The sequence below is a fragment of the Seriola dumerili genome, unplaced genomic scaffold (assembly GCF_002260705.1).
Source record: "Seriola dumerili isolate Sdu_G_001 unplaced genomic scaffold, Sdu_1.0 BDQW01001299.1, whole genome shotgun sequence".
In the NCBI taxonomy this organism is placed as follows: Eukaryota; Metazoa; Chordata; class Actinopteri; order Carangiformes; family Carangidae; genus Seriola; species Seriola dumerili.
The window spans coordinates 1913728-1941626 of record NW_019175554.1 but is presented as its reverse complement, the minus strand read 5'-3'; the positions used below and the strand labels follow the sequence as shown (position 1 = coordinate 1941626).

Sequence of the window (27899 nt, the reverse complement as noted above, 5' to 3'; positions counted from 1 at the left end):
TTATCTTTCATTCCCAAGCTACTTGGACTGATTGGAAATCTCACCCCCATCTATCTCTGTGGCCTTGCTCCCCAAGTCGACCATCTGAACCATCTCTGTCCTCCGAGGATCTGTTCGAGCACACTGAGGCTAAAGTTGGAGGCTCATTACCTCCCAAACGTAACGCTTGACCCCATGTCACAAGCTAATCCTTCCCCCTCTGCTCTCACTTCTCCCCCAGGGTCCTCTTTAGTGTATTTTTCTTGTACTTGGAGCTATGTTGTGCTTTGATTGGAACAGTTAGCAGAGATATAAATAACCTAACATAAATGGGCAGTGGGTGCGTAGACTATCAGCACCATTGTTTGTATAGTTGGTGAGTCATTGCACATTGAAAAATGTCCAGTCGAGGGAGCATCTTGTCTTGACAGACACATATTTGTAATTGTGAATATGCAAATGGGGTTATTTTCAGATTTGTCTTCTCATTTCTGCTCCATTCTAACAGTATTTTTTCCTCCATTTCCTGCCTGCTGGAACAGTAGAAATGCTGAGCAGCTGAAAATGAGTTTTTTTGAGAGTTTACTCCACAACTGTCTACTAACTGACCTGGGAGACAAATGAGAAAGAAAAATAAAAACAGCTGCTAACCCTCACCCAGATTAGGCCTGCTCCCGTTTGAGTACATATGTTGTCATCATTTCCAATTTGTGATTCTTGACTCTATTTTTAAATAAGCCTGAGTTCAGTTATAAAGACAACATGTCCACACATTTGCCTGTTTGTCTATTACTGATACTAGAGTACAATGAGTACCTAAACATTCTAGTTTTTGCAGCTGATAGTGACTCTCATAATATTAATAGAGTTATCCCTAGATATTTACTTTGGGTTAATAGGCTTCTTTCACTGAAGACATTTTGATACGTCACAGTAGGAAAAGGACAGGTATAAAAAATAACATGAATAAAGGCTGAATTCCATTTAGTTTCTTCAGTTTCTGGGTCCTGGTATTGTTCATGCTGGCTCACCGTCACACTGTCATGGCTTATTGGGACACTTGAATAGAAAAGAGCCATTATTAATTAATTAATTAATTAATCAAATTAGTCACAAGTCAAAACACGTGCTGTGAAAAATGCCCATCGTTCTATTTTTTGTGGGGATTTCGGATTTAAAAAGTGTCAGTTAGGATTGGACTCATGTCAAAGTTGAGGTTTAAGAACTGTCGTATTGCACTTAAAGCTGCATTGACTGATGTTGTGGGACTGCAAAACAGAGGAAGTGCAAAAACACTGCTTATTATCATCTGTCAAAAAAAGTTGTTTTGGATAATGTTTTACAGAACAGTTACATCCAGCAGACATGGAGCAACATTATCATCCCCCTGGAACTATGTCTTTTAGCTTTGGTCTGGTCTCCGCCAACTCCTGGGAAAAAAATCTGGGTGTTTATTTTGCTACTTGTTTGACTTTTTTCACTAGCTAGTCGTTAACTCCCTCTATTTGCCCTTCTATGCTGGAAATGTAGCATTATGTTACTTTATTAGAGATTGCTAAAAACAGGCGCTTGCACTGGTGCCCAAAAAGGGGCTGATGAAAGAACACTGAGCCATATAATGCAGGCGAAAGCTACAAAAACCAAAACAAAGAGTTAACAGACACTAACAAGCTCAGTTCGGGGATATGATTCTCAGTGGGTTTGTCACTAAGACTGGGGAAACCAAAACATTTCTATATATTACACAAAGAATATTGATTTAATGAAATAGATTATCACTGGTAGTTTTTAGCCTTCAACCTATTTGTTTTAAATATGGTGTGTGTGAGAGGAACATCATTTTCATTGCATTGCTGACAATGTCGCTACCCCTTTTTTTCTCCTGACAGTCGAGCATGAACAATTATCCAAAATTGATTAAACTTTCGTCAGAACAGGCTAATGGATGAGCATGTAGCATCTATTTAATTTGTGAAGCTTTGTCTTTTGTGGATGGGGGGATGATTAGTTCGTTGGGCACCGTGGGGTAAGTGTCATTCAGTGGATCTTCAATTGTTGAGCTATTCATAGCAACACTTAGGTCTGAATATAGCTTTGCTGGCCTGTGAGGTCGTCTGGGTGAGCGTTAATAAAGCCTTAATCACAGTGACTGAAGTGCACTGCTAATGTAGTTACACACAGGACAGTTTCAGGCTGTCTCATTAGATTAAAAATGTTATGGTTTATAATGTGGAAGATTGCACGTAGCTACAGAGATGTAGCGCTGAGTCCATTGTTACAGGTATGAGATGCTACAACAGTGCAGATGATTTACATTTATACTTGGATAGAATTAATATAACAAAAGCATTGAATAAATGATTTGAAGTTAAATGAAATTATGCATTTATCTGGTGCTGGCAACATGTTTTAATTCTGTTTAAGTGTTAGATTAGATTCAATCACCTCTCAGCATTTACAGGCATGTTTCTTCTAATTTATGGTTTTACAAAGATCTTTTTGTAGCAATTTATCAGAATAAAGAATCAAGAAAATATCATTATAGTTCAATGCCCAGATGGGTTACACAACATTAATGAATAACAGGTATGTGTAGTGTACATTACAAGTATGAGGGCCAAGGTCAGAGAAAAAAAGGTTTTGAGAATAAAGTTGAAATATTAAGAGAAAAAAGTTACAATATTTCAAGTTTAAGTGGAAGATTATGAGACAGAACACCACTTTTTAAATTATGACTCGAAAGTCCAAATTTTAATTATAAGAATTTTCCTTAAAATATTGACTTTCAAATTTCAAAATATCTCGTAAAATTACACCTTTATTCTAAAAATAGAGCAAATTTTTTCTTTTAATATTATGACTTCATACTCGATATCTCTCAAATGGCACTAGCAATAAAAAATGACAAACTTAAAACATAAGTGTACATCGTGTCTTAGCACTTAACATACATTATATATCTTGACTAATCTAGAAATATTTTGTGATTTTGCTTTTTAGGTCAGTGTACATCTGAACTTTGATCCAATAACTGAAATATACATTCACTTTTAAACATTCATGGTCACTTGATGAATTCATCATGACATTAGTCCAGTTGGCCAAGGCAGTGAGCAGGACAGACAACACAGCATCACCTTAATTAGATGGAAATCTTCAGGGGAACTCTCTCCTGGTTAGTTTTGCTTGGCCTGTTGGGGTTCTGGTACGACAGTCTCACAAATACAACAATGAGGATAGTTCCTGTAAAAAAATAAAATAATAAAATACAGAAATCTTCAACAACATTGCTCTGTTATTGCTTATTTGGCTGTGAAATATAGTGAATATTTATAATATTGTGAAGCCTTGGAAATTACAAGTGTTTATGTCACCGTATCTGTTTACCTATGACTGCAAAGGTGCCAAGCAGAATGCCCACTGCAGACTGAATTGTTGGCATGCCCTGCAACTGCTTGGCAGCCATTTTGCAGTTTCCTCTGACGTTGCAGGGACACACTGTGACTAAGAGCATAGGAAAAAGAGAAAACAAAAACAACTCAGGTTTTTTTTTTAAACAAAACTGGAACTATAACTCCCTGTTATTCTGTTATGTTTAGGATTGATTTTTGGTTTTAGATTCTTCAAGACACTTTCAGTTTTACACTTACACTTTTACTCAAACTAAAAAACACTGCTCTGATTATAAATGATGGGAAATGTATTTGGAGATTAGATACCTGCCTATACGTATGACTGCATTTGTTATAAATCATATATTAAAACTTTATATAGAAGGGGACAACACAAAATATCATTTTCACATGTGACTCACAAGTGAGTTTTTGTAAGAGATGCTAACCCTAATTTAACTGCAGCACTCTGCACACCTCCACAATTTCTTCTATTAACCAGTTTATTCTAACCTGTGCATGAGAAGTTATGTGTTGTTTTTGTTATGCATATAAGGTGTCAGGAGGTAATACTGGGCAAAACACATTCTTAAGAGAGCTGTGTAATCACAAGCCTGGAAAAATCATTAGTATCATTAATAAACAAGAGCAGAGTTAGGACAAGCTGGCACACAGGGGTTGATCTCTATTGATTGTTCCTACTCTCCTGTCCCATAACCTCCCTGTGCTTGCTTTAGCTCATCAGCAAGAGTGTCAGCATTACCTGGCAAGTTTATGAAGGTGCTCCTGGGAGGGGAGCTGCTGTCAGAGATGGTAAAGGGCACAGTGTAGACCTCAGGGGCCAGGTATGGGATGTTTAAGGACAGGTTCGTGTGAGTATCTGAAGGACAAAACACTTGCTTGTTAGTTAAAAAAATGACACAGAATGAAATAGTTAATTAAACTTTGTTATACAATTGCACAGTAGACAATTTCCCCATTTTGCTTGATTGATGATTCTTTCTTTTTTTTTTTTTTTATTATTAAATCTGCTTCTCACCAAAGCTCAATATGACAGAACGGCAGCACCCTGAGCAAAAGGTGCAAATTCACAACTGCAGTCTTTTGTACTTTTCATAACGTTACATAACGAGAAATAAATAAATATTTACTGCCCGATACTTGTACTTGTATTTGGTGGACCCAGAAACATAGGCACAAAAAGCATTGCTTCCTGAGCATCACTACAACTGAGTGCTGCTGCATTATCCAGTGCATGACAGATCAGAAAAGCCAATTCCGATACACTGATACATATGCCAAGTTTTTAGTCATCACATACAACTGCATAACTGCATAACACACACGAGAGAGACTGATTCAGCTGTGTATGGAGTGGTCTGGAGTGTGTGACTCTTTATCTAATCTCTGTAAATCAGTCTAAAATACACGCCTGGCTGCGTGACGTAAAAGCCCTGTCCTGCAAAGACAAGCGTTTTATCAAGCTGTTTGAACCCTTATCTGGGGGTCTTAAAAGCTACACTTGCACCTTACCATCATTCCCCTTCATGTTCCATTTGTCAGCCAGGGAAGCACGAGCTGTGCAGTACTTCGGAAGAGGGTGTTAATGTATTTATCCTCTATCTGCACTGTTTCGCCTCTGATGTGACATTTTTTCAGGGTGGATCAGTGACCAGTGAGCTACCCAGAATCATTGGGGATGACTGCGATAGCAGGAAGTGTTTTTACATTACAATGCTGTTAAAGGTGTTATAGTCAGGTTGGATGCATCACTTTTCTCTCCTTACTGCTATGAACAGCTATTAAGAGTGGACTTAAGTGGAGTAAGAGCCTGCTCTCTTATTAACTGAATTTCTGCATTAAAAAGAGCTGTTGAGTATTTGAACATGGTGTATTTAAGAGCCTCTGGAAGACTCAAGATGAATGGCCATTCACACACATGTACACACGTGTTCTTTTCATGACTGGTTGTGGTCGTGTCATGCAAATGGGCAACTCTACAGCTGACATCATACTGGCATAAATACACATTATTGGTACGTCCATTATTGGCTGTGACCAGGTGCAAAGCACTCTGGGAGATTCCTCTTTTAGCCTCCATTAGCTGGCAGGAACCCAGCGGTGACGCCAAAGAAATTACACAGATGATATAATTACAGCTGGGCTAAATCAATACCAACAGGAACAGAGGAGTGAAAGAGGGAGATTAAAAAAAAAAACCTGATAGGGAAGTGGTTGAGCTGTTTGAATGACTTAATGACAGACGTCATAGCAGTAAATAGTTTGCATTAAATGAGCCCAACACTACAACTACAAAAAAAGGGATAATTACATTATACCTCCCATCCCAGATTGGACTGAGGAAATTATGTAGGAAAAAATAGAACAGGGTATTTTGCACATGTTCAGGGACAGATCACTCTGCTTCTCTGACTATTTACTCATGGATGGCATATATTATTTCATATAACTCAAAGCAACCGAAAATATTGAGCACACTGTGGTAAACTCTGTGTCCACTGGCTGTATTTAAAAATCCATTTATCAGTAATCTCACGTTGCATGGCCTAAATTCACTTCCTTACTCTTCATATTATTCAGAAGTAGGCTGATTCTCATCAAAGTGGACTTGGCAGTTTACAATGCTGCACTACACTGCTATAATGCTTGTAGCATCAGCTTGTTTAATGTTCCAAATCAATTTAGAATGGTAGCTTCTCCTAACAATGTTAGCTTACTTGCCTCTCTTCTCTTTTCACCTACACCAATACTGTATGCTCTGGGTGAACCGGGTTTCCCTAGTCTGTGTTCACCTCACCATTAATAGGTGTTAGCTTCCAGTTACGACGAACTGTGGCATCACTGCGCAAGGAGAAGTTGAGTCGTCCTCCATGCTGTGGTCCATCGCTGTCCCGTGAGGCCAGCACCAGAGCTTGGTCCTCCCAGCGAGGTGTACACAGGTACTTCCAGGAATAGTCTCCGACCAGCACCGGACTGTTGTCATTCACATCCAGGATTTGGACAGTCACCAGGGTGGACGCAGATAAGGAAGAGTTTCCTGTGGGGAAAAGGTGAGATGTGCATAAGATAAAATGAAAAAGATGAAACTAACATTTCTCAATCATAATATATTCGAAAATCAGCCGTGCTCTGTAGACTCACACAAAGACACATCTCTGCTATTACATTATATACCCTACTCAAACTAAAGTCATCTCTGCAGATGAAAGCAGCTTTTGTGAGAAGCAGAGGGATAAAGATGCTGTGGCTTCATTGCCAAAATCTGAATGTTATATTTACATCTGGATGATGATACATGAGCTCAGTACATGGCAGCAAAAATCTTCACCTTGCCTAACCTTCTTTGCTGCTTGTTTGGGTTGTTCTCTTGTACTCATACTGCTTTCTCTTGATCTCACTCTTTTGCAGTTTTGTCCTGTCTTCTACAACAGCATTCTCTGTTTGTCTATATGCAGTAGATGTGCATAGACTCACAGTATGTGTGTAAATGTAGGCATGTGTGCTTTTGCATATGTGTGCAGAATGTGCAGGGCAATCTATGACATTATTCATTACAAAGTAAAGCAAAATGCATGTTGAAGTAATGACTTGTCACGTTTAAGAGAATATGTAAAATATCCACATATCAAATCATATTTTTAATATTTTTGAAACCAACCCTGAACAACATGTAGGTTAATGAATAATTCACTGGAATTGAACATGAGCTTAAGCATGTGCCCCTTTAATCAAATGGCTGTATGGCATTAATAATGATGAGAGTGATCTTACGTCCATCCACTGCAATGACCTCCATGGTGTATGTGCTGTTCTCCTCTCTGTCCAGGGCCTGCACAGTCTTTAGTTCTCCAGAGTATTTCCCTATTGAAAAGTATTTCTTGGTGTCTCCTTGAAGAGAATATCTGCACAAAAGAACATGTGCATCTCTGTGAAATTAGAACTGTGATAATCTCTCTTTCTGAACTGGTGAAGTAGATAATTATTCATACAGCATTCATTAATCCCAAGGTTTACCTGATTGGGTGAGAATCAGGGTCATAACCTCGAATGGTGGCGATAACCCGTCCTGGTTCCTCGCCCTCTCTGACAGTCACCTCATAGTGGCTTTGAGACAGGATTGGACCCTCGTTCACATCATCAACATAAATAGAGACTGTTGCTGTGGATGCAGGGCCGTATCGGCCACGGACCAGAGCCACTGGGTTCTGAGCGCTGAGCACCAGGATGTACTCACTCTCACGCTCAAAGTCCAACACCTGTGTGAAAACATAAGACCACAGAGGGATGCAGGGACAGAATATGTAAATTTTCTGAAAGATTACTTCTGACATGATCTCAGTTGCAGTGTTACCATCCATTAGGGTTAAGAGTTACATTTAATCCAAAAAGAAGAATATTATATGATGATATTTTTGCCATCATTTAAAAACTCAAAACAATGGAGGTGTAACTGACAGTAACTCATCAGGAATTAATAGATATTGTGGTTTCTATCTATAATGGATTCTCTTTTTTGTAGAGAATAATTCACAATTAAAACTGGATTATCCAGAGTAACCAGGACGCTGTTTTCTTCAAGCTGGCAAATAAATTGATTCAAGTGAACTGGTCTTTTAATAAATTACTGACATTTCCACCAAAGATTTAACGAGATGATCACCATTTAAAAAATGTAGAACCACTCAGAGCTACAGAAAGTCAAACACCCACACAAAACACAGCATGTCATCTTTGCAAGCAGGAGAGGGACACATTGCAGTCCCCTGTGTCCAGTCCCCTTATTGTGCTTCCAGGAAAACTGGTTTTACTGTGTGTGTTACTGTGAGTGTTGCTGCATTTCCAATATGGATGACACTATAGTCACAGGACAAAGAGCCAAGTGATTCACCGTGTCAATAATTTTTCATGATGATACACAGAGTATGATAATGCAACAAATATTCCCTTGGTAATTGGATACATTGTTAAGCAGATAGATATGAGCTTAGAACATACAGTATATGACATGATGATTTTGTAATCAATATGGAAATTCTATCATATAAATCTATCCATAAACGTTACCATTTTACATCTTTCTGGGATGTAGGCTACAGTATGTTCTATATTTGAGTCCAAACATTTGCAGCGAATTTGGGAGTAGCAGATTTCAAGTGATAGGATTACCATAATCTGCCCACTAAAAATAGTAACTGTGACCTGTTGACTTTGTTTGATGGATTAAAAACGTAGTTTCATAGTAGGGGTATGGATAGATTAGCTGCAGTCATTACAGTATTTACAGTGCAGTCACCGATTTGAATACGTGTTAGACATTTAAAGATATCACAGATTTTGGAGGCAAAAGAAGCTATATTTTATCTTAATCTCTAATGTATTTGATTATTTCAATTTCATCTCCAGAATCCTGCCCTAAGCTTGTATTTGCTGTCAGGTTTTACCCTTAAACATGTTCTGTTGGCACATAAAGTGAGACATTATTAAACCAGCACTGCCTGACATCATGCTGCTCTGTTGCCAGGGAGAAGAAACACAGACCTTGGAGGGTGCATGAGTACTGCTGTTTACTGGAAGTGATGCATAGAACTACTCAGTGTGTATCAGTGTACTAGATCATGTGCATGGACTCTGGAGCCTGTAGTCAGTCATCTGACCCACTGTATTAGTCAAAGTCCTCACTTAATGATAATATTGTTTTATTTTTTGGCCCAAGAATGTGAATTAGGTACCAATGAATTATTATTATCAATCTTACCTTACCTTCACAGTTACAATATTACCCAATATTTAAACACCTCCAAAATGTCTAAAACAAGAATCCAGTTTGTTAGCATCATGGCTAACTTACCTCCTTATAAAACACAGCTGGTCCGGTACTATTGGCTCATCAGGTATAACTATTCTGTTTTTAGTTAGGCTTAAAATTAAGCATGTAATAAACCATGTGTTACCCACAATTAAAGTTATAACATTATTCCTTCAAACATCATATGACTGGTTTTATTAAATACAAAATTTACACTTGAAACTGATGATTTAGTTGGCAATGGAGGAATCTGTATTAAGGACTTATTTGGTGACAACTTCATTCATTCATTAATGGTAAATGATTAATTGAACTGTTACAAACCTTGTTTCATTTAAACTTCAAAAAAAAGTTGCATTTGATTTTTCTGTAACAAAATAGTTTAACACGTGATGTCTAATGTCAACAGTTCCTCCACCCTGATTAGATTCCCCTCACTTCCTCTGGTTCATTATACATTTACGTCAGTCGGCAGCCCGTGTGGTAAACTGCCATTAGTGTTCACACAATCTAATTATTCACTTGGGCTGTGAGCAGTGTGTAATTTCTAATAATGAAATGTGTCTGCCTTGTGGCACTGACCTCACATTGTAACATGATAAATTAAAGGATTTGCTCAAGTGCATTTTAATCCACTGGGGCTTTACTTGTGAAGGATTTAATTTTTTACTAAAGTGAGCTTAATAAACAACAGTTTCCCCTCTACTATTAGTTATTGTAATATCTCACAAGGTCAATACAAGAGCTATAAACACAGCTCCTCAAAAAGAGAGAGGAATTTAATAATAAATACTGTATATCACTTCTTAAAAAAAACACAAGTCCTCATGTGTTAAACCAAAATCATGCAACAACATCCATTTTTAGCTTTTAAACATCGCCTGCTTTATCTCAGAGGACCACGTGCAACTCACAGCTCAATCACATTTGTCAGCTCCCACAGAGAGGTTGAAAATAATAAACTGTCTCCTGCCTGGCCCTCTCATAGAGACCAGACCATTACAGCGTACACACACAAACACACAGCCACACACATAGACATACACACACATACTCATTCTCCCACACATCTCTAAAACACCATGCTGGATTATAGGAGGCAGGCGAAGGGTGATGCGCCCCGGGGACAGGAGAGATTATTAGTCGAAAACATTCCATTGTCATCTGGAAACTTTTTTTTGTTTTTTTGTTTTGACAAATTGGAATATTCTTTTCCAACCTTTTCATATGAACACAATGTGGTAATAAAACACAGTCCTTATTAATTGATTTGAGTTAAATGTGACTGCTATTTTAATAGAGCCAGCTACTGAATGATCTCTTAGAACTGCACAGACACAAAGACAGACACAAGCCATCGCGCCAAAGAAATTGTCCTTGACATTAATATTTGTGTCCCTGAGAAGAGGAATGTGTCTGTGGTCTTTCACACCCTAAACAGGATAAAGAAAACAATCAACATATCACAATATCACAATTTGGACTTGGCAGGACTTTTCTGATCTGAATCAATTTTTTCAACTGATCTTGGTTTGTGTGGAAAGTAATCAGCAAGGCGACCAAATGTGTGTCTGTACAGAGGGTGGCGGATGTGTCGTGTTGTTCACCTTCGAGAGCACAAGCGAGACCTCATTGGTCTGCTTGTCTGTCACTAAGGTAAAGACCTCCTCCTCGTTTCCAGACTCCAAACGGTAGTCCACCTGCCAGCTGTCTCCTCCTCGGACATCTGCATCCCCTGCCAGCACAGCTGTTACTGTGGTGCCCACTGGAGCGTCCTCTGGGATGTGAAAGGGGCCATACTGTCGGGGCGGAGACAGAAAACGTACGATCACTGAGCAGAAACTATTCATTTAGAGACAAGACAACTTCTATATAAAAATGTACTTAAGCATGCCTATGTATAGGAATAAATTATAAGATTTTTTTTTATTGAATTAGCAAATCCTTTAACAGATTTTTAAAAAGTGGTCTACAAACAGTCAGGTCACATCAAGCCTCAACTTGGACAGGACAGGACACCCCCAATGCATCTGATAATATTCTTTTCTGATCTATAAACAGACCATTTAAATGTAGTTGTCAAAGAGATGTGACAAAGATACACTGGAAGCATGGTTCATTTGAAGAATAAATGTATTAATCTCAACAGTTAGATTAAATATTGATATATAATATTAAATCTTTATTTCAGTAACAGGCCACTGTACGTTTTGACTTTGAGAATTGTTGATGTTGTAATTTTGTGCTCACCAGTGAAAGTCACAGATGACTGACCAATTTTCTGCTCTGACTATATGCGACCATATGTGAGTATATGTTTGCCCCCACTTGCCCTCCTGGTGTTAGCTGACCTTTATTCACACACCTCTGTGTGTTTGGACAGCCGTTTAATCTGCCACTCACAGATGTCCTCTAGTGAAGCAGCCATGCCTCTGATCTAGCTGCCCCATCCACAGGATCTCTGAACCCTAGCCCTGTCACCACTCACCTCCCACATCACTCCCTATAGCGCTGCCTTCACATCGCCATGGAAAAAGCTGCACTACTCAGGCGTGACCTGTTCAAGAGCATTTTCCACCTCTGTGTTTGTGGTTTGAGTGTGTGTGTGTGTGTGTGTGTGTGTGTGTGTGTGTGTGTATATATGGTGATTATCGGAGCAAGTGTGCACATTTATTTAAAAATGAGCGCTCAGCAAGTGCCAGTTTGAAAAACACATGTGACACAAATCCTAAAGTGTCAACTGGATGGAGTAAGGACATAAAGACGGCAGCTAATTTATCAAGGAAACATATTCTACAATCTTTTATTAAGTCTGCATTCTGCTTCCTCTTACTGGTCTGGACATTCATGCCAAACCTCAACAGCCAATTTCCGCTGTTAAATTTAAAGGCAGTACCTTCTCTCCTCGCTCAAAATAAAATGTTCCTTCACAGGCTCATAATGTCCGTGCAGTCTCACTGTATCACTATGGTCTGACAGAAAAAACAGCTAGAGACAGATTCTCCATTATCACAGCATGATGGCTCTCCCACGTAACTCCCAACCCTCGTGACTGTCTTCTCTTCTATTATGCGGCACATGTGGGTGAGAGTGAGGGGATTTTCTGTAACTGCCTATCTTTAGCCTATTTTTCTTTCATACCAGCAGCTACCACTTTCCCATTTCATACAGGGACTGCAACTGCAGTGTTAATGATGCCTCGCTCAGCTGGATCACCGGATCGCAAAGTATATATGGATGCAATAGAAAGTGAAAGTAAGTAATAGTTGGATTTGCACAGCTGCTTATATCTTTTTAATTATGTTTTTCTGAAACCTATGCCTTTATTAGTCAGGTGAAACTAGAGAGGGGGCAGGAAATGAGGGGAGAGATCGATGGGGATGGGGATGTTGCTCATCGTGGCTACCAAGGGACCATTAGTCAATGTTAAATTGAAAACCAAACAGTCAAACTAATTTAGGTATGGACTGAGCTCACGTAGGCTTAATTGGTGGCTGTAAGCAAAGACGTGGATGCGTAGATTAAGCTATGACTGGTAGAAATTTCTGTGGATTTTATATTTTTTGTCTGTGAAAAAACCACAGAGAAGCTTTTGTAGATGATGTCTGCTGTAAAAACCTGTCAGCATTGTACATCATTATAACTAAATGCCCTCTGAACTCTGACCGTAGCTGCTCTTTTTTGTGACATAAAAAGAATATTTTTTTGCTGGAGAATCACTTTAAATTGCTACTTTAAACTTGAGGTACGCTTGTGTAGATTGATACCAGTCAGAACTAGCTGTTACAGACATTTTTGGGAGATTGTAATAGCTAAGACAACATAGATTTTTGCATCATTTCTGACATGTTAGTGGCACTGGATGTCATTGTGTAGTCACAATGATGATTTGGCCATAAATAAATGAGTGGAAACTAGTGTCCAAAGAAAGCCATATCAGATTAAACTCTAAAAACACTGTCCACTTAGAGTACAAAGAACTGAATAAAACTCCTCCAATAACATGGTGCCATCGCTATAAGCCTGAGATTAGAGGGCATATCTAGTTCCCCGCCAGGAAAATTAGATCAGCGACCTGCAGAGCGGATTCACAGTCTGCAGTCCAATATCCACTTATTATGGCCTGTGATGTTTGGCCTGCCTTTTTTTCCAAAGGTATTGTTTATCATGTCCCGAACAGGACGTGTATGTGTGTGTCTGTTTGAACATGTGCTCTCGTACCTCATGTTGGGAGAAGACTGGTGGGTTGTTGTTCTCATCCTGCACCGTCACAACCACAGTGCAGGAACTGTTTAGACCTGCCAGGGACATCATCACAGCTTCTGTCAGTGACTCAGGGTCAGCCCATCACACAAATAAAGTATGCTGAGGGAACAGGAAGTACCTCATCTTGCCTTCATCACACCCTGATCCATGAGTCATGCAGACCACATAATCTGTCACCCCAGAGGCTAGCATGCATACATCCCTTGGAGGCTATAGCATCAATGAAGCTACTGATGCAAAGCTAACAAACTTTTGTTTGTAATAGCCATTATGAAAGCTGCTTTACATATGCATACATTATGTTATTCATTGGTACCATAACACTCATTTTTTAATCACTGCTTTCTTTTCTCTTTCTCCTAATATCCTTACATTATATCCCTATAACAACTTGCAGCTTGAGTTCAAACTATTTCTTCATTATGATGATATTTAAAGGACCCTGTGATTGGCCATGTAGTCTATAGCCCTCACCAGTTAAATAACAGGCATGGCAATTTTCAAACTGGAACACTTCATTGAACTTTCTTCCACAAATTTGATTTTACAAAGCCAGGAGTATGTGTCTATATTCGCCTACATAATAGTAGTAGTATAATGAGAGGAAACAAGAGAAATAAGTGGGTGGAAGTAGTTTTCAGCCTTTTTATGTTTTCGCACAATGGTATCCTCTAACTGAAGCAACTTCTTTTAGACTTTAATCAATCAGATTGTTATTTTAAAAACTCTGTACTGGGTAACACATGTAAGAGGGTAAGCTAGATATTAATGTAACAATTCCAAAAATCATATTATTTGCTCATTTTAAAGGATATAAAGTACAGATATAGTGTGATCTGTAATGTAATGTATCTATTTATGATTTTTATATTTATATATTTATCAATAGGTGCACATATATGTTTCTGAATATTTGGATTTTAACTAAAAAATCCCATTACTTTACTCCCCAGAAATCAACAAAAATTACCCTCTTTATCTCTAATAGTCTCTGCCAATATAATGTTCTAATTAAGGAACAGGAAATACCAGTACATAAAAATAAATATGCAAAGTCACAGTTAAAATATTTGTGAGATTTAGTGACGTTGTAAAAGGAAAAAATCACATTATAAGAAGGGTCGTGTTTTGCATTGATCCATAGTCACCTTTGGCATCCTCAGCAGTGATGGTGAGTGTGTACTGTGGGGCTGTGCCCTCCATACTGTCTGCTTGGACGGAGATGACCCCTGAGTCACGGTCCACTCTGAAGAGGGCGCGAGGACTCTCGGGAATTTGTCCGACTAAACGGTAGAAGATCCGCACGTTGTCTGTCTTGGGATCGTCATTATCGGCTGCCTGCACGGTCAGGATTTCTGTACCTGAGGAAAGACACACAAGTAAAGAAGAGTAAGTAGAGTAAGTAGACTCTGAGCATCTAGATGATTTGCTGTCATAAGATCTTTTAAAGTACCTTTTTTGTTTTCATTTCAGCCAGCTTTACCAGGTTTGTGTAATACATCCAAAGAACATGAAATGTTCTTCTCTCTACACTAAGATATAGCAACATGGCACACTGAACAGGAATCAGGGGATGGAAGGACATAACAATAGCTTTCTCAGTTAATCCTCACTCAGTGATTCCATTTAGATTAACAGCTTGTCCCATCTAATTCATTTCCCAGAATCAACCATTTTAGAGCATCCACAAAAAAGCTTTTATGCCGGGACCTGATATGTCACAACACACCATGTGCTTTTTATGAGCATGGGTAGGAGTGAGGGTGCTTTCCCCTGTGTCCTGGCAAAAATCCCAATCTGCTTTCAGGAAAGGTATCTGGCACTCTCAGCCCTTTCATCACTGCAACATCGCATCCAGACAGTGTTTCTCTGCCTTGTTGTGAAACAATATTCCCATTTACCGACAGAATAAATGTGACTATTCACATTATTCAGAGGCTTCATTATGTTGTTTTGTTTTGTTTTTTTGCTTCACCAGTAATTAGAAATTTTAAAAAAAAAGGTGAGTATCTGTGGCCAAAGTACATTGTGACTATGGTATGAAAATATCCTGCTGCAAACTGATTAAGGTAGTTTTGGACAGTATTTTCTATGGCTGCAACTAATGATAATTTTCATTAATGATTAATCTGCCAATTATTTTCTCGTCTATAGTCTATAAAATGTATAAAATAGTGAGAAATCTCTATGCTAGTTTATCAGAGTCCAAGGTGACTTCTTCAAAATGTTGTGTTGTCACACCAACAGTCCAAACTCTAAAGATATTCAGTTTAATATGACAGAGTAAGGCAGGACATCTTCATATCTGAGAAGCTGAAAACAACATACAATACAGCAGCATTTTTCTGTCGACTGACTAATTGAGTAATTGAATAATCATTGTAGCCCCACTGTTTTCTAACACGTTTGAGTAGCAAAAGTATCATATCATATCAAATCAATGCATTTTCCAAATATTCTTTGAGACTAAATCTATAAAAAGCTGTCAGTTACCTCGAGCAGCCAGTTCCTTGACCACGGTGTGATACTGTGCTTGTGGAAAGGTAGGTCTGTTATCATTGGCGTCGCCCACCATCACCCTCAACTCCACAGGCTTGGCAATCTCTCTGCCATCTGGACGCTCAACCACAATGCTGATCTGGAACTGACGAGACAAAAAGAGAAACAGTGTTTGCCTACACAGTATTAAAGAAACAGAGTGTTTCAACATGTCTGATCAACTGGTAGATGACAGATGTGGTGCGTTGACATTGTGACCTCAGCTGTAGATCCTGTAGTTCATCACATTCATATCACTGATACTCATATTCATATTATAGTAGGTAAAATAAAGGATAAAGCCACCTTGCAGTAGGCTGGTAAACTGGTAACCAGTGCAGGGTGGTCCCCTGCCCGGTGCATAATGGGATTGGGTAAGTTTGTAAAACAAATGGAAGGATGGATGGATGGATGGATGGATGGATGGATGGATGGATGGATGGATGGATGGATGGATGGAAGTGAGAAATGGGCATCTCAACATCCATCATTTTGCCCTCCTGTGAAAAGGCTCCATGAGCACCATCACTCATGCAGGATACAGATTGATTGATGGAGCTGTATTCAGACAAGAGACGACTGACATTTTCTGGCTAGATAGCATGTCTACAGATTATCAGTCATTTTTGGAATGATGCACCCACAACCTTTCAATCACTGGGGGTAGAAAAACAGCAAAAAGTGAGTGTACTTCATTTAACATTATGCACCTTTAAAAACTACCAATCCATGTGAATGTCCTAAACAGTGTTGGAGCACAAATAAGAAGTTAAAGTTACTTGTTTCTAACTGCTGTCAGCTACAGACTAAACTAACACTATAAGGCATCAGGCTGATGAAGCATTTTCAACCTTCCATTACATGCTCACTACAGAAGACAGAGAGTGCAATGTACTAGAAGCATGTGTTTAAAGACCAATTACATCCACTGATGTGGCTCAGTCTTTCTCTGTTGTTCTTTGGCCACTTGAGCATTTGTGCCAGAATGTACTGTTCACTGAGCCATTCAAAGCTCTCAGGAGATTAAGTTGTGTGCAAAACTCAATAGTGAAATGCAAACAAATGGACTTTAATGTGTAATGCTACCACAAATAATGACCCTTCTCTTAGTCTAAAATTAGCAAGACTTGAAATGGATCCTTTAGTCTTATAATCCTTGCCATAATACAGTAGTTCTTTTTTTTGCAACAGGCAGGTTATGTTCAAGGAACAGATCTGTGCTTTTCAGGTTTTAGGTCGTCTCCTTAATTACCTCTGTTTAAAAATAGACTGTGCTCAGTGCTCAGCATTGCTGCAATAATGTGTACCTGGGTCCCTTTAATTAAATCATTAAGATCATTAAGCTGTAAAATGAAATTAGGAAAAATTATTAAAATAGGAGTTTTCTTTTCATGAACAGCATGAGAAATTGTTTAATGCCATTAAATGTGTCACTTGGTGATATTTTTCTTCAGCATTTTGAATTCACTATCTTGCTCTCAGTCATCAGTTGCTGAAAATAATTAAAAAGTGAATCAAATCCACAACATATCACATGTGATTCTGTTGGTTTAAAACAGGAGGATCTTGTGAGAACCAGAAAAATAATCAGAGCAAACTTCACATATAGATTATTGTATTATATGCACACATTTATAAACACAAAATAACAGAACTCAAACCTAGAAATGAAGATTTCTGTCTTTCATGTAGAAACAGTTGGGCCCCTACAGCTCTTATGTTTAGACATTTTAAACAGTAGTCATAAACTGACATCCATTACCAGGTGCTGGAGATGTTTAGCTTGCAGTTGTACAGACCTGGTCTTGCGTCTCTCTGTCCAGAGGGGCGTTGAGATAAATGACTCCTTCTCTGCTGATGGTGAAGAGCATCTCTGGAAACTCCCCCTCCAGACTGTACTCAGCCTGACTTCCACTCCATTTGACCTACATTGACACACACAGATAGACAAACAACAAAACATTTATGACTACAAAATTCTGTATATCTAAGTTTGGTAAACATGATACAATCAAAGTGGTTTCTATCCGAGAGCAACATGAAACATTAAGACTCAGCAGACCTATACTGTAAACCCAGAAAGCTTTGTAGCAGGGCCTGCATGATGTGTAAGTACAAAGCTAAGCTACCATTTGTTTACATGATAAGGAGCCATCCAAATGCACTGACAATGATGTGGAACAGAGAGCACAGCCAAAACTAACTATGCAGGCTGAAGGGGATTTTCCACTCTGCTTTACAGCCCTTGACAGAGGGCTGTGCAGTGGAGCTTAAAGGGCCCTAGAAGCCATCAAACAGCACCCAACAAGGAGAGGAGCCCAGTCACAGCACAGCTGATGCACACCCAGGGCATGTGTATCTCCTCAACTTACTGTCACACACTCCTCCCTTGTTTTGGAGATGGCTGCCCAGACGCTATGCTTTTGTATACACAAAGCCACTTCACACAGCTGGCTGACTCTGAGTGTTATGCTGTCTTTCTAGACCTCAGAACTTTAAAGAAATATGTTTAAAGACCTGATTAATGATCACCGACTGTTCTATATAAAGTTCAATACAAAACATCTATGAAGTCATCTGTTTTGCCTCCGTCATTTTACAGAGTTTACAGAGCACGTTCTGTCTCCCCCAATAGCTTGTGTTAAAGCTGCGTTGAGAGTGCCTTGTGTCTGTGTGTGCTTTTCCCTGAGACACTGTGGAGGAATCAAGACACTGAATTACAGAAAAGAGCATGACACCCTGTGTTACACACAAAACCACAAAATACTAGAATACTAAGAGCTGAAACAATTTGTTGATTAATCAATTAATCAGTCGAATCCCCACATTTTCTCATTGCTTTTCTGCATCATTAATAATAATAAACTGAATATCTCTTGGTTTGGGAGAGTTGTGGGACTTTGGGCTTTGGGAAATTATAATTGGCATAACAATTAATAGATAAACTGAGAAAACAATTTGCAGATTAATCAATAATGAAAATAATCAGTATAGTTTCAGAACTATGTGATATTGATACTGGTAAACATTGGATATCTTGGAGGAAGCAGAGGCATTTATATTGCTTGTAAGGTCATCTGTATCCAAATAACCACTGATGTTGACTTTAGCAGACAAAATGACAGTGTGTATTTTGGAGCGAAGGCAGAAAAAAATAATTACAGACTGAAAAAGCTTAGAATTGATATGTTAGAGTTAGGGGTATTTTTTGGCCTCTTGGGGGCAGTGTAAACGAGCTGACACTGACACTGATATTATCACCTTATAAAGTTGAGATGGCATATAAGTTAATACGGAGCAACATTAGCATTTATTTGGAGTCATGTTACTGACCAACCTTGCAATTCACTCACCTTTAAGTGGTATTAGATCTCCGCCAACTCCTGAGGGAAATATCTTGCTGTTTAGCTGAAATGCTAAATTTCCTAACCAGCTAGTTGCGAACTTTGTTTGATGTTTGTTGCTGGGCAGGTAGCATAGAGTGTGTTCTAAGAGCTTTTTGCTGAAAACACTGAACAGCAGTGAAAGTGAGCGTTGCTGCCCATGAAACAATAAGCTGAAAGAGGCTAAAAGGCTCTGTGGAGCTAAGGAGAACTGTGGACTTGTCACAATGAATGACATCACATTCATATTACACATAATCATCTGATCAATTGTTGATGTGAAAATATTGATTATAGCAGCTTTAATGTTGGTGTCGCTCTCACCTCTGATGACTAATGTTGGCCGAAACACCACGTTGATACAAGTGTCATTTGTAATATTGAACACTGCTTTTGAGGCCATGAAGAAGGTCTAGTGGGGCTCAAACCAATTCGGCAACGAACAATCAGATTTCATTTGACTGTGACAATACAATGTGGTTAAGAGCCTTGACTCATTCATTCACAAGCTCTGATGCCTCTCTTCCACTCCAAAGTCTCAGTGGATTGCATTACTGAGTTCAAGTAGTTCTACTGATTGCATTACATAATCAAAGTTTTAGGCAGGCAATCAAAAACATACAAAAGATAACAGACTGATATTAACCTCCCTAGCCCCAATGATGCAAAAGTTCTGATAACAAATGTCTGTATTTCATTTTTAAAAGTGCAACTTTCTCAATGAAGATATTCACACATCCAAATGTCTTGGATGCAAGTGCATTGGAAAGTGTCACTTCAGTCCTGAAAAAAAATAGAATATCTTGTACACTGCTCTTGCTCAGCATCACAATTTATTGATCAATACAAGTGTTTTTCAAAAATACTTCTGACGACGGTCTAGAGAGACTGAAAATGTTAGGATGATCAACAAATTGTGATGCTGAGCAGTGTGTGGGATATTCTTTTTTTTCAATATTTAAAAGTACAGCCAGAACTTGTCTTGATGTGATTGCAAAATCAGTCAAATTGATCACAAAAGCAGCTTCTGTCAAAATGCCGTCACACCATGGACAATGTCAACATTTGTTATAGATGAGTGGATGTGGACATGACTGCTCCATTTATCTGAGACAGTAGGGAGGCAGAGATCCACAGAGTGGGTCTTTGAACATGACTATTTCTGTATGTGTCATAACAGCGGTTAGTCCCACCACCTACTGAGCACAGCGCTACAATCACTCAGCGTGGGCGAAATGAGGCTTCCCCCAAGTAAACATCCATGCTCACCTAATCCACTTTTGTGTGATTTAGATTCTGGATGGACACAAATTGAACACTGTAACTAAATGGTTTTCATATAGACCGTTCAGTGATGGAACAATAGAGGTTTCATTTCTAACTCTCTGAACACATTTTTCATTAGAAATGAAAGCAGATGCACAGAGGGAATCTGCTCAGTGAAATATTTTCACATAACCTCATTTACATATCGAGGAACAAATGCTATCTGTTGATATTAAAATGACAGACTAGACCAAACTGTGTATTAGAGCATTGGTTATTAGGTATTAAACCTACAAGAAAAAAAGATGTACATTTGAACTGGCCTTTGAAAATATGACAAAAAAAATCAAATGTGCCTACACTTGTGAATCCACACGTTTTCAGTGGGTGGAAGGGGCTGTTAGAACAAGAGCGATGAGAGGCTGAGGGCGAGTGTGGGGGAGGTGGGAGAAAACAGGAGGAGGGGGAGTTATTGTGATGTATCTACTGGCCATAGCGACTCTCAGAACCTGCACAATGCATTTAATTCAGCAGCAGAATCATCTCTACAGGCCTCTTTGTTTCCACAGTTCTCAGTAGTGAATGAATAAATTTTTGTATTTGCCATGCAGGCGTACTTTTGTAAAATATCCTCACAAAAGATAACTGCCACTGCTAGTTTAGTTTTTTTCATGTGTTACAAAACCTCTGAGGGCTTTTGAGTTATTTATAGACATGTAGCTGATATGGCTAATATTATAACAACCAAAAGGTTAGACAAGACCAAGGACAGACAAAGAGAGCTGAGAGAAACCTTTAAACAGAATTTACACTATGGTACAATAATGTACTACAACTAAGAGCATTGATTGATGATCAGATATCGTCAGTAGACTGTTTGTGGAGTTGGTCCTTAATGAAATAGTAATCAACTGCACTGAGAGACTACATCCAAAATGTTATTTGAACATAGAATTTCTAGTTTTAGATGTGGAAATGTGCCCATATCCTCATAAAATCTACTCTCACTTTTTAATTTCAACAAACTTTATTGGCATGTTGGGGAGCAACTATTCATTTTCATTATCAACTAGACAATTATTTTGTCAATTAACTGATTATTCATGTGATCTATAAAATGCCAGAAAAGAGAGAATAACACTCATCACACTTTTAAAATAGTGTAAAATAACGGCTTTAGATGTCTTGTTTTGTTCCAAACAAGAGTTCAAAACACAAAGATGTTCAGTTTACAATGATATAAAAGAGAGAAAAAGCCCTTTGGCATCTTTGCTTGAAAAATGACATAGATTGATTGATTTTTATTTGATAAAGTGGTCTTCAAGGTTATTTAACACTTGAGATATTAAGGAGCCACATATGCCAAAAATAAAAAATTAGAATGACTGTCTATTGACTTGCTCTCTACATGACGTGAAATATGAAAATAATAAAATAACACACTGTATGTGAAGTGTATTTTAGGGTGAAGTTTGCCTTTAAGCTGTTAGTTTTGTGTAATACCCCTCCGAGTGGCGGTGGTGATGGTGGTTGGTAGGTGGGTGGGAGAGTGAGTGATCATGGGAGTTAAAGTGACTCAGTCAGGAGGTAGCCTGAAAGGATCCATGGCATTTGAACAGCATCAATAATTCAGTATTTGGTCACTTAGGAGAACCCAAGAGGCACTAAAAACAGAAACTGGCAATGTGATGCCACTTTACTCGGTTAAAGCTATTGACAGAGTTTGGTTTATTGTAATACGATACAACAGCTGGAACTGCATTTACACTGAAGTCATCACTTACCCCAAGTTGTTTGCATGATTTATTGTAAAAAATCAAATAAGTCAAAGTGGTTTAATGCAGATGGGTAAAATCACTTAACGTGCCAAAGTGGTGGATTTGTGTTAAAGTGTTTCGAATGAATATGTGTCAATCAAGGTTTTGCTGCCTCACCTGTGAAATGGGGATGGGGTAGGGGCCTGGGAGGTTCTCCTGAAGTCGTACAGGGTCTGGTGATGCCCAGGTGTTTCCAGTCACCTCAACAGTAACAATACCAGTGGTGAAGAAAGCGTCCGCCTTCCCAGCCATGTCCTTCACCATCACTGAGAGCTTATAACGGCCGCACATCTCTGGGTCCAAAGTAGAGGCTCCTGGTGGTTGCAGTGGGATACATGACACAACAACACTTTATTTAAAAATCATTCTTTCCATTTCATTTCAGAATTAACCTCTTTTGCAAAGACTTCTACACTATATATTGTGCTAGGTATGATGACATGATCTGTGTGTGTGCAGTGTCCCAGTTTGAGAAACAAGAGGAAAAAAAACTTATTTAGAGAAACTCAAAAGAAGAATAAAAAAACATACAAAAAGAACATAATTATGTGAATGCTTATGGAAACAAAGAAAACCCATCACTGGCTGCATTTTCCCTCAAATTAATGCAACATTACACACATCACATGCTAAATTTAACATGTTCATATTTTTCTAAGCCACCCAAGTGCTGTTTTCATCACTTTATTTTCAATTTCCTGCTTAAATGGAAGAGAAATAACATAAACATCCACTATAATGGCAATCATAACCATTACTTACAGCCTCGCCTGAGGATAAAAAAAAAAATCAAGGAGATCATTTTCAATTTTCACTGCTACTACGAAGCTGTGTGGAAACCAGCAGCAGTGTTGGCTGGAAGGAACTGGCGAGTGTCGGCAAGTCATCCAGCTCCTGCCAAACCGTAATAAAGGGCAATACCAGAGCTACAGAAATAGCACCAGCACACAGGACTTTACTGCATCTAGGCAGTATGAGTGTTTATGTGTACTGTATGTGCATGTTTGTTTGACTAAAAGTCCAAAAGACCAAAATAACTGCATCATTTTTGTATCATATATTAATACATTATTGTATTGTATTCAATTATATTAACATATATAACAGGAAATAAGACTGAATGTCAAATAAAACTAACCCTAACAAGATAAACACTAGTTTTCTTTTGTTTCTTTAATGTCTAATGAAGTAAGGATGTACAAGTGAACCTTTTTAATTTTTATGAATTCAAACTTTTCTCCTATTTTATTCATATTTAAAAACAGTGATTATAACAAACAAGTATAAGGTCAGTTAAAGAGAGGGTTCACATCATTCTGTGTAGCTTCTCTTCAGGATCACCAGTAGGGGCTCCTCTGAACACATAATAAAAAACTTTATTTCAGAGCTTGTTTACAAACTAGCATTGCATTTATTGTCAGAGCCTCGCAAACACTGGAATTTGGAGGCAGATATAATAGTTGGAACTGCATGATAACGATATTTTACATTTTTTTACATTTTACACAAAAAATCTGACAATTGACTATTTAGTTTTACTAATAAAGAAACAAACTTTTTGATTAGAATAAATTTGTTTCTTAAAGAAATGCAACCAACATAAGTACTGAGATATATTTTGGGCATTTCTGTATCACAATTTCTGGTTCCTTTCTTGATATTGATTTATCTGCAAAATGCTAATTGGCTGTATTCATTTTTTGTGGCAATGTTAGTGAAAACCAATGGGATATGAAACCAAGACCAGTGGCTCTATAACTAAGTGGCCTGTTCAAACATTGCTAACATTCATCAAGGAAATAAGACAGCACTTTTCAATGTATGAAGAGAATAGGCCTCTAAAGTTGCAGGGAGTTAACCCTAAACTGTGTTCTTGTGTCAGGAGCGCTGCCCCGTAGCTGCATATGACCTCCATGAGAAAAAAAAATCTAGAAGGGCACTCAGAGACCTACACCAACGCCAGTGTCAAACAACATACATCAGAATTCACATAATAAAATTCAAATTCATTGTAAATGATTCAGATCTGCCCCTAAATTTAATGGGTTATTCCCTCGCCCATGCCCCATCCCTCTACTAAGAAAACATGCATACCAAATCTCTCTGGGGACATACAAAGTAATACTTTCCCTTCAGTCACTAGTTGGGACTGACCGTCCTCAGTGAGGGAAACCTCTCCTGTGATGGAGTCGATGAAGAACATTTGACTGGAGGGAATCCTGGGTGTCTGTTCCATTAGACTGAACCGCAGGTCAGCGTGGACAGTGTTGCGTTCATCACGATCCAGTGCCTCAACCTGCATGAATGGGATCCCTGAGGGACACAGGTGGTGCAAAAGTCAGAAATGTTACCTTCTATATCATAAATCTCTCTCTCCGCCCTCTTTCATCAGGAGGCATAACACAAAAGACATGCAAGAATTTGAAGTACATATTAGGTTTTGCATAAAGGTTTTGCATATTGGTGTTAAAATGTTAAAAGATGATACAGTGACAACATGCCTGATTTGCCATGATAAAGAACATATTCTTTATCATATTCTGTTGCCCCAGTTTTAATGTTTTACTGACAATGGTGATATTGTCCATCTCTTCCGAGAACAGAGGACATTACTTAATTCAAATAAACTACAACGTATTCTATCTGAGCCCATCTGATTGCTAAGCCTTGTGACAGTTTACAGAAAAGTCTTTTTCAGGGTAAATGTAACTGTTCCAGTCGGGCACATCATTAGTTCTATTAAAACTATCTATTAGTCATGCTTTTCACTATTTAGTCAAAAACTGAATAGGTGTTTGTAATTCATGACTTTTGTGTATTTGAGGACTGACAAACGTGACACAGATTGAATTAGGTTGTGCAAGAAGGTGACGTCAGAGCTGAAGGTACTCGTACCCTTGAGAAGCCCAAGTTGCACACTGCCTCTCATGCTCTCCTCTATGAAAGTGGGCACATTGTCGTTCTTGTCGATGACACACACTTCTACAGTGAAGCTCTGACGGTGCACTGATGCTCTGAAGGACACCTGCAGTACACACACAAACACAGCATCTCTGAAGAGCACCCTCTGGAATCAGCATGCAACCTTCCCATGAGATTTAAATGACAAACAAAAGAGTAATTGACACTTGAAAATAAGCACATCAACCTCGTATGATGATGTGAATTTGATCCATCTTGAATGAATGATCTTGTGACAACTTTTCATCAGCTAATACATGAACGAAAAATTGCTACCACTACTGTGATATGATATGGCACGATACCTGCAGAGAGTAAGATGGCTGTTTCTCTCTGTCCAGTGGCTGTAGAGCATACAGAAACTGAGCATCGACTCCAAATATCCCCTCATCATCCCCTGTTAACACCAGGTCAGTGTAATTACCAGGCAGGTTTTGGAGCTGTACAGAAGAGATCAAAAATCACGAAACATAAGTTTGCGTTCCTTTCTAAAAGCAAAGCATGTGCACAAAGAAAAAAACATATAGGGATTGTATAGGTAGAGGAGCAGCTAGGTATCCAACAGGAATTCCCCTTGAAACTTGAGAAAAAAATGCTAAAAACATTGACTAATTACAAACTTTTAGTATTATTTTCTCTAAAAATAAAAATATAAGCAAAAACCTTAGTGATGCATTTTTTGTGTTTTTCAGGTGAAGTCACATGTTCAGTTAAAATGAAGCCCACTATTACTCACTGACGGTGATATGTTGACTATGAGACACAATAATACAGCATAGATACAAACGGCAGCTGATTTCAGCTAGTCCTACATTAAGTCTGATGATTTCTTACACTCAGTGAACAGACCGTCATGAAGTGCTTTTACCTTGGACAAATCTGGAGCAATTATTACGTCCTTTCCATTTATAATACAAAGTGGGGTTATTATCAACTCCTCCATTCTGGTCATTAACATGCTATTTTGAAGAGTGTTAATGACACTCAGTGAGACACAAAAAACTGAAAATATGACTGTTTCATACAAGACGTGATAATGTCACAATGAAACCAATCAAAGTGCCACATATTCATGCCGTTGCGCAATCCAGAGGCTGTCTGAGTGACACGTATGAATAAAACACCCCGCCTGCCACCCAGCTGTACTGATTGCAGTTGGTGGGTCTGACGCCTGAAAAGCATTGTGAACACTCCAATTATAGTCTAGTGATGACGGCAGCATGTTCATACATCTTCAACCTTGAGTACCGAAGGTAGAGAAAAAAAGAGACTGATTCAATTCTGGCTCACTATTCACTTGATGGTCATTACACCACATGCCTCATTCTTTCAAAAAGAGGCTCAGAAGGCTGGCAAAAGATGTAGTCATTTACCTGGTTTAATGTGAAGGACATTTAGTGATTAAGCGTCCTCAGTTAAATTTGCATTAGACTTTTATGAATATAACATATAAGAATAAAAACTTAACATTGTATGCTTTTACTGATTTTCCACTCAGATGTATATGCATTAATCCCCCAAGTTATATTCGGAAAAAAGGTTAAGATATTAAGAATTATACAGAGAAGAATGATATATGTAATTTTTTGTCAGAAGGAAGATATGAGCACAAGAACATTTGTTTGATAAAGTCAAGTAACTTGAAATGCCTTACCTTGGCTAGATACCATGGGAAAATACCATTGTAGTTTTCAGGGACACCAATTTTAACGTTTGCCCCAGAGCATGGCACAAATGTGTCAAGTATCACCAACTGCGAGACAAGATATTAAGTATGTCTTAGTGAGATTGTTCATGCAGTACTTTGGTCTTGTAAATGCAAGTATCACAGTTAAAAAAGTATTTAACATCTTACTATGAGAGCTATGATCAGCATTGGTGTAGCTCCTCTGTCAGCCATTAGTCCCTGTAAATGTGGTATATTCACAGCATTTCAAACCACATGGCGTCAGCCCAACAATCAACACAATTTCTGTCTCGTTACTGATTCACCACCATGGAATTCTTTCATACACAAAGATTTCACAGTTTTTACTTGCACAGCAGTCTGATTTGAACACATAACCACCTACAAAGCTGTTTAAATCAACAAATGAGCCCGCACTACAGTCACTACAGCACAAAAGATCAATAAAGCCACTTTGATTTGAAAGTAAAACTTAGATTGTGTCATTTCATTGGAGCCTTAATGTCTGTCAAATCTCTTTTAGACAGCTGTTTTTTTAGCAGTACCAAATCACAGGCTGTACAAGTTAAGAGTAATGCTCTAAATACTTCACAAACTCAAATTCAAACGTCTAAAGTATAACAGCAAACTTTACATATACTGTAGTTTAACAACAGCAGAAGATGACTATGTGAAGAAGGAAAACTCTTATCTTTTCGTATTTTAAACAAAAAGTTTTGTATCTTACCTCCTCCGAATGTTGTGTGTGCTCACTCTAAGAGGTGTGAGGGGGAGTTTAAATTG

At 38.4% G+C, this 27899-nt stretch overlaps 1 protein-coding gene across 1 annotated transcript; it reads right to left on the bottom strand.

Moving 5' to 3' along the window:
• Positions 1-2205: 2205 nt before the first annotated feature.
• Positions 2206-27899, bottom strand: cdh16 (cadherin 16). The gene is made up of 18 exons (XM_022767826.1): positions 27844-27899; positions 27285-27335; positions 27084-27182; positions 25735-25869; positions 25364-25493; positions 24623-24781; positions 22586-22782; positions 17802-17927; positions 15958-16108; positions 14613-14825; positions 13420-13496; positions 10806-10997; positions 7407-7648; positions 7164-7294; positions 6190-6429; positions 4135-4251; positions 3367-3483; positions 2206-3222 (listed from the first exon to the last, which is right to left on the bottom strand). The coding sequence occupies exons 2-18, from the start codon at positions 27327-27329 to the stop codon at positions 3122-3124; spliced, it is 2472 nt and encodes an 823-aa protein (XP_022623547.1). The 5' UTR covers positions 27330-27335; positions 27844-27899; the 3' UTR covers positions 2206-3121.